This window comes from Ailuropoda melanoleuca, chromosome 8, assembly GCF_002007445.2.
Source record: "Ailuropoda melanoleuca isolate Jingjing chromosome 8, ASM200744v2, whole genome shotgun sequence".
In the NCBI taxonomy this organism is placed as follows: Eukaryota; Metazoa; Chordata; class Mammalia; order Carnivora; family Ursidae; genus Ailuropoda; species Ailuropoda melanoleuca.
The window spans coordinates 19417388-19425783 of record NC_048225.1 but is presented as its reverse complement, the minus strand read 5'-3'; the positions used below and the strand labels follow the sequence as shown (position 1 = coordinate 19425783).

Genomic DNA, 8396 nt, shown 5'->3' with positions numbered 1-8396 from the left:
ATTCTTTACTAATACGAAAATAACCAAGACTACATAGAATTTCTATTGGTGATTCTTACCTAATTCAATTATTAGTATGGTCACTGCAATATTATGAGTTTCCAAGTGTATAATTTCTTTTGAATTTATTTGTTGATGTTGTTCTGTGAAGAGGTTTCCTTTTTCTACTACTTTTAATTTTGTTGTCATTATTTTTATATCAGTAAGGACCTGTAGGTTTTCATAAACCATCGATTTTGATGTTCAAATTGTCCTAAATTTGTCCAGAAGAAGATCTTTCCTTTTGACCTGCCTCCATAAATTTGGGGCTACTTATTTATTCTCTGGAATACTAAGCAATTCTAGGCTCATCATGGATTTTAGGTATCCCCACCTTGGAATCTGCCATTTCTCCATGAAGTCCTGGTTTCTTTCAGTGGGGTGTGATAGTTAGAAACCAAATTATCATTGGATAATAGGCATGAACTTTGTTTCTAGGCCCATTCAGTGAAAAGAGTAAGAATAATCTATTAATCAGATCAGGCCATTCTTCTGTTCAAACCCTTCAATGGCTTCCCATTTCACTTAGAGAAAAGTCAAACCTTTCAAACTTGCCTTAAGGCCCTACTTTCACCCCCCTCCCCCGCCATCCTTCTGATACCCCCTTTCATGACTCTGCCCCTCTTTCACTCTCCTTGAAGCATACTCTCCAAACTACAGTCCCTTAAAAGTGCCTGAACATGCTCTTCTTTCAGAGATTTTATTTGATGTTCTCTTTGCCTGATGTTTTCTTCTACCAGTCAAATAGCTTGATTCCTACTTCTTTCAGGTTTCTAGTAAATATTAGATTTCTCTGACCTCCATGTTTGAAAGAGCAAGCCTCTCCTCCCTCCCGTGCCCAACCCCCTCCTCTGCTTTAGTTTATTCCATAGCACTGATCATCACTGGATATAGTATGTATTTTCTTGTTCATGGGATCATGGGAGCAAATGCTCCCAACGAAGATAGAAATTTTTGTTTGTCTGGCACATAGTTGCCTAGCAAATATGATTGATTGACTGACTGAATGAATTTTAATGCTGTGTTGAGGCTCAGGGATTATTCTGAATAGTGGGAGAATTAATAGTGAATAAGTAAAGGAGTCACCCAGAGGATAGTCATCTTGAGATTCAACAGAGAGGAGTCGAAGTATGCAGTAAGTTGGAAAGAAAATACGTAAATTGAAATTACAGTGAAAACTAAAAATTAGAAATCATTTTGTCCCTTTCTGCCATCCCCCACCCAACCTTCACCCCGTTTGACATCTCCACAAGACAGATCTTATTTTCGATGGTTCTAACAACAGCTAGAAGTCTAATGACAATATTATTTCTTCTTGTTTACTAGCAACTAGATTCCCTTCAAAGTCTACTAAGAAATGTTCATTGCTTCTGTAACCCTCTTGTGTATTAAAAGGCAAACTCCTGAGGAGATTTACACATTCAGCCATTATTAGGCATTACAACTTTAAAATAGGTCTGATTAGGACATTTCAGTTTAGCAAGGACGAATTACAGAAAGGAAGGTTTCTGATGTATATATATTTAAACTGTGTGAGAGTGTAAGCTAGGAAGTCTGTTTCCTGAGTGGCTAGACTAGGTATAATAAAAGGATACTGGGTGTTGGGAGTAGGGGAACCTAAAGAGGAAGTAAGGGTCACTGAAAACAAATCATTCAGACAGTTTAGTTTAAGATGGCCCTTGATTTGAAACTAATTGGTCACTCTTAAATACAAGAATAAAACTTCAGATAAGATTTATGTTCAAAGCTGCTATCTCTTTTAAAAAGTATTGTTTTCTATGCTGACCGAGAAAGTAACCCACCATTTAGAACTTTTTTAAGGGATTCTTTGACATCCTTGTTCCTAAGGCTGTAGATAAGGGGGTTAAGCATGGGAATCACTGTGGTGTAAAACACAGAAGCCACCTTCTCCTGTGTTATGTCACTGGTCAGTGGTTTAAAATACATGAAGATGATGGAGCCGTTGAAGACCCCAATAGCTGCAAGGTGGGAGCTGCAGGTACTGAAAGCTTTGGACCTGCCTTCAGCGGAGCGGATGCATAAGATGCTGGAAAGAATGAAGGCGTAAGAGATGAAGATGGCTAAAGCACATGCAAATACATTGAATCCAACCAAAATCATCACCAAGAGTTCCTTGGTGTAGTCTCTTGAACAAGATATATCCAGAAGAGGAAGGATGTCACAGAAGTAATGGTGGATGATATTAGTTCCACAGAAGGATCGACTGGATATGTAGCTGGTGTGGACCAAGGCTCCAAAGGCGCCCACTGTATACACACTGGTGACCAGGAGAAAACAGATTCTGTGGGACATGGTGACATTGTAGAGCAAGGGGTTACAGATGGCAACGTAGCGGTCATACGCCATTGCTGTCAGCATGTAGGAGTCATCAATACCAAAGAAGCAGAAGAAAAAGAGCTGGGCCATGCACTCAGGAAAGGAGGTGAAATTCTTCTCTGAAACAAAGCTCACCAACAGCTTGGGAATTATGACAGTGGAGTAGCAGAGATCTATAAAGGACAAGTTACTGAGAAAATAATACATGGGTATGTGAAGCTGAGAACTGATTCTGATTAAAAAGATCAAGCCCAAATTTCCCACCATGCAGACCATATAGATCAATAGAAACAGGAAGAAGAGAGGGAGCTGGAGTCCTGGCTGGTCTGTTAACCCCTCAAGGATAAACTCAGTTACCAAAGAATGATTTCCTGTTTCCATTCTCCCATTTGCAATAGGCTGAGGGGTTCAGGGAAGAGGCTCTTATTAGAGAAACGTTATCATCTGACAGAATTTAGTGATCCAAGATCCGATGAATGACATGATTTCTGACACAGAATTTCCAGAAACCAAGAGACTAAAACCTATTTTTAGTTGAAGCCTTTATCAAGATGTTGATGGTTCATTTGACTTCAGTGTTTATCATTACTCCCAAGTGACATCTAGAAGTAAAATTCGTTTCATCTCCACAAATTGAATTTTAAACTCTCCTGGAAATGAAAAATAACCCTTGTGTTAATCAGTCACCTTCAGAGAAACTCGACAGAGCTGCGGCCAGACTTTGCTTGTTTTCAATCTGCAGCAGCCTGTGTTCTCCTCTCATGTCTCAGAACTTAACCTCTCCCTTGCTGGCATCCCTTGGATTTCCCCCTTGTGGCTTCAGTGTCTTCAATTTGCTCATTCAGTCTAGCACCCCAGACTCACAGAGTTGTTTCGCTTTCCATCTCCGCTCTGAGTTGCTGGTTTTGACTTTTCTTACCCATGTTATTACCCAGATAGGAGAGGAATGAAGGCATGCTGGAGATGGAGGGAACCGGGCAGTGCTTGAAGGGAAGCTGCCGTCTTGGGCTGCAGGAAGAGGAGAACGAAGCACAGTAACAGAGGAGCTGCTTGCGTTTACTGAGCCCCTGTCATGTGCCAGCCACAACGTTAAGAACGCTTTATTTATGATCTCATGTACGCTTTATAACAACTCCATGAAATAGATACTGTTCCTTCTCTTAAAGATTTTATTTATTTATTTATTTATTTGGCAGAGAGAGAGAGAGCAAGCACAAACAGGGAGCGGAGCGGTAGAGGGAGAGGGAGAAGGCTCCCTACTCAGCAGGGAGCCCAGAGCAGCTAGATCCCAGGACCCTGGAATCATGACCTGAGCTGAAGACAGATCCTTAACTGACTGAGCCACCCAGGTGGCTGTTACTGTTACTGATACTATTATTATATCCATTTTGTAGATCAACTGAGAGACAAAGAGATTAAGTAAATCCATGCCCTAAGAATACCTTTCACTATTTTGCAAACTGATTTATGCAAATATTCCAAATTTACACAGCTAGTAAGTGTTGGAGCCAGAACTCGTATCTGTGTCTGTTTTATTACCAATAAAACAATGTCCCCAGTGAATCAACTTTTTTTTTTCCAAATCTGACTACATTGTTATAACTTCTGTGCAGCTTTAATTATTATGTTACTTTTATTATTATTACTGTTTAATCTCTTTCTATTTTCTTCCTGTTGTTAATGAGGGAATATTAGAGTAGTGTATTGTAGCTTTTGGTAAGCCTTTAAAGCATTTTATCCTCATGTCAAAGTAAGATGGTCTTGTTCATTCAATAGCTTTAAGGTAGAAAACAGAAAGGAAAGATTTGCATGTGCACACTTACACATACACGTGTTATTCTGTGCTAAAATGATTCCCAATATCCAATTCCTGTATGAACTTGTTAGATAACAACCACAACAAACCATGTGACCATGCAAATTCTTCCATTTAGCTTTTCAATTTTGAGATATTGTGTGAAATAGGAATATTTCTTTTTTGAGGAGAACATGAAAAATAGTAAGAAAATAGGCCTCCAGTTACAAAGGCTGGAATGAACCAGGGCCAAGGATACCAAAACTCCATGAGGGCCACAAAACACTGTAGCAAGTATGTAAAAAAAAATAACAAGCCCGGGGCACCTGGGTGGCTCAGCCATTAAGCGTCTGCCTTCGGCTCAGGTCATGATCCCAGAGTCCTGGGATTGAGCCCCGCATCAGGCTCCCTGCTTGGCGGGAAGCCTGCTTCTCCTTCTCCCACTCCCCTTGCTTGTGTTCCCTCTCTCGCAGTCCCTCTCTGTCAAATAAATAAATAAAATCTTTAAAATTTTTTGAAAAAATAACAAGCCCTTTCTAGGTTCCTTGAATGTATGTGAGCAACTTTTTCACTACCATTTCCAAAACCAAACCAAAATGTTGCTTGGTCTGGTCAAATCAGATTTAGCAGTGTTTCACAGACTACCCCGTGTTTATCTGTAATTTTGTTTATATTCCTGTGAACATGGAAAGAGGAAAACCCATCTTTCTCAAAACCAATTTAAAAGTATCATCCAGGGGCACATGGGTGGTTCAATCGGTTAAGCATCAAACTCTTGGTTTCAGCTCAGGTCATGATCTCAGAGTCCTGAGATTGAGTCCCAAGTTGGGCTCTGTGCTCAGTGTGGAGTCTGCTTGAGATTCTCTCTACCCCTCTCTCTGGCCCTAACCCCCCGAAATAAGTCTTTAAAAAACCAAAAATAAAGTATCATCCGTTCTAAACAGTTTTTAGTGGAATCTTCAAGGTTTTCTATATATAGTATCATGTCCTTTGGAAATAGTGAAAGTTTTACTTCTTCCTTACCAATTTGGCTGCCTTTTATTTCTTTTTGTTATGACATGTGGCTAGGACTTCCAGTACTATGTTGAATAAAAGTGGTGAGAGTGCACTCATCAACAGGGAAGTGCAAATCAAACCCATATCACCTCATACCTGTCAGAATGGCTAAAATCAACAACACAAGAAACAACACGTGTTGGCGAGGATGTGAAGAAAAAAGAACCCTCTTGCACTGTTGGTGGGAAAACAAACTGGTGCTGCCACTCTGGAAAACAGTATGCAGTTTCCTCAAAAAGTTAAAAATAGAACTACCAGCACTACTGGGGATTTACACAAAAATGCAAAAACACTAATTCAAAGGGATACATGCACCCTTATATTTATAGTAGCATAATTTGCAGTGGCTAAAATATGAAATCAACCCAAGTATCTATAGATAAAGAAGAGACGGTATGTACATACAATGGGATATTACTCAGCCATAAAAAAAAGAATGAAATCTTGCCATTTGCAATGACATGGATGGAGCTGAAGATGCTAAGTGAGATAAGCCAGTCAGAGAAAGACAAACACTATATGATTTAACTCATATGTAGAATTTAAGAAACAAAACAAACAAGCAAAGGGAAAAAGAGAGAGAGATAAACCAAGAAAATGAGAGAATAAACTGATGGTTACCAGAGGTGAAGTGAGTGGGGCGGATGGGTGAAATAGGTGATGGGGATTAAGGAGTGCACTTGTCATGATAAGCACTGGGTGATGTATGGAATTGTTGAATTACAATATTCTACACCTGAAAATAATATAATAGTGTATGTTAATATACCAGAATCAAAATTAAATTAAAAATAAAATTTTAAAAATATATATTTGGTCTTATCAACTGATGGATTTTAAAATTTTGTTATCATATGATTCATTAAACCTCATTTTAGGGACATCTGGGTGGCTCAGTCGGTTAAGTGTCTGCGTTCCGCTCAGGTCATGATCCCAGGGTCCTAGGATCGAGTCCCATGTGGGGCTCCCGGCTCAGCAGGGAGCTTGCTTCTCCTTCCCTGTCTGCCTTCCACCACCCCTGCTTGTGCTCTCTCTTTCTCTTTAAGTCTGTCTCAAAATAAATAAATACAATCTTTAAAAAAATAAAATAAATAAAAATAAAGCTGATAAAAAAAAAAACCTTATTTTATTCCTTAAAAAAAAAGTATTGCTCTGACTTTTTCTCTCTCCCCAAAGGCACTCTGTGACTCAGAGCATATAATGTAATTTCTTACAGTATGGCTGTGGCTTAGTCACTGGGAGATGATGAAGAGCTGGGTTTATTACATCATTTCAAAATGAATTCATTTTTAGGCATGATCATATCCTAGTTTTGTGACTCTGTTATTTCTCCCATATAAACTCCAGTTTCTCCATCCATAAAACAGTGATAATGATTCCTACTATAGGTATTTTTTTGAAACAGTTCATTCTTCTCTCACCCAACAGAGATCTATTGAGAGACTTCTGTGTTCAGAAGATACTAATTGAATGAGATAAACTCCCACTCTCATAAAGCTTACATTGTAATGGGGGAGGCCAATAAACCAACAAAGACATAGATGTAGAATTTAGGGTCAAGTGATGAGAAATACTATGAAGGAAATAAAGCAATGTTAGTGCAAAGGCTGGTAATTAGAGAGGTATTCGAGGGAGGACTCTCTGAAGCAGTGACATTCAAGCTGAGTCCTGAATGAACTGAGAGCCTGTTAGAGGAGGTCATTGACGGGAGGTGACTGCCGGTTGGCACACAAGCTGGACCCAGGTCATCAGTGGGCCCTGTCCTCGGAATGTATGCTGTGCCCACCACTCCCACAGTGGAAGCCATTTTTAAGGATGCAGCCTTGAGAGTAACATGTTGTTGGGACCATCTGGACAGTAGATGTGACTGAACCCAACTAAGGTCTCTATATAAACTTAAGATTCTGGCAAGTGAGTGCAGAAATCTAGTGTCCCGAGGCTGCTCAGGACAGGTCTCACTAGTAAGCAACTTTGTTTATTAAATTTCCATCTACCTATCTGAAGTGGTTTGCCTCTTTCTACCATCTCTGCATGCCCTCTGTGTACAGGGGCCAGTTTCCAAACCGACAGACAGGCAGCCATGTCAGCGTCTGCATAAAAGTCTCTTTCTAGGGGCGCCTGGGTGACTCAGTTGGTTAGACGTTTGCCTTTGGCTCAGGTCATGTTCCCAGGCGCTTGGGATCAAGCCCTGATTCGGGCTCTCTCCTCAGCCGGGAGTCTGCTTCTCCCTCTCTCTCTCAAATAAATAAATAAAATCTTTTAAAAAAAAGTTTCTTTCTAAGTGAAATGGGTAAAGACAGTCAAAAGGTACAAACTTCCAGTTATAAGGTAGGTAAGTCCGAGCAGGTAATGTACAACACAATGGACCCTAGTTAACGATACTGTACCATGGGGCGCCTGGGTGGCTCAGTCGGTTAAGCGTCTGCCTTTGGCTCAGGTCATGATCTCCATCCAGGTCCTAGGATCGAGCCCCTCATTGGGCTCCCAGCTCTGTGGGATTCTGCTTCTCCCTCTCCCTCTGCCTCTCTCCCTGCTTGTGCTCTCTCTGTCTTTTTCTCAAATAAATACATAAATCTTAAAAAAAAAACTGTATCATATATTTGAAAGTTGTTGAAAGTAAATAAAAATTCTCATCACACACAAACGATTTTTTAACTATGTGAGTTGATGTGTGCCACTTCAAATTTACACTTCAGATACGTATTAAAATTTTTATGTATTTTTTTAAATAATTTTAAAATTAAAATTATACTTGTGTTGGAGGTGCCTGGGTGGCTCGGTTGGTTAAGTGCCTGACTCTTGATTTCAGCTCAGGTCATGATCTCGGGGTTGTGAGATCAAGCCCCAAGTTGGGCTCTGCACTGAACATGCAGCCTGCTTGGGATTCTCTCTCTCCTTCTCCCTCTGCCCCACCTCTCACTTGCATGTGCCCTCTCTCCCTCTCTCTCTCTCTCTCTCTCTCTCCCCAAAAAGAAACAAAAAACCAAACATACTTGTGAGGGCTGTGACATTAAGGGAAATAATTAGATCTCTCTTTCCTTGACAAAGTATTAGATACATACACACACACACACACACACACACACACACCAGAAATAATCTCATAATTACGGAGAACAAACTGGTGGTTACCAGAGGGGAGAGGGTGAGGGAATGGGCAAAATAGGTG

General features: G+C 40.2%; 1 protein-coding gene across 1 annotated transcript; it reads right to left on the bottom strand.

The window, feature by feature from the left end:
* Positions 1 to 1815: 1815 nt before the first annotated feature.
* LOC100470897 (olfactory receptor 8D1-like) lies at positions 1816 to 2757 on the bottom strand. Its single transcript, XM_002928198.4, has one exon. It carries the CDS (start codon positions 2755 to 2757, stop codon positions 1816 to 1818), a length of 942 nt encoding a protein of 313 aa, XP_002928244.2.
* Positions 2758 to 8396: the final 5639 nt, after the last annotated feature.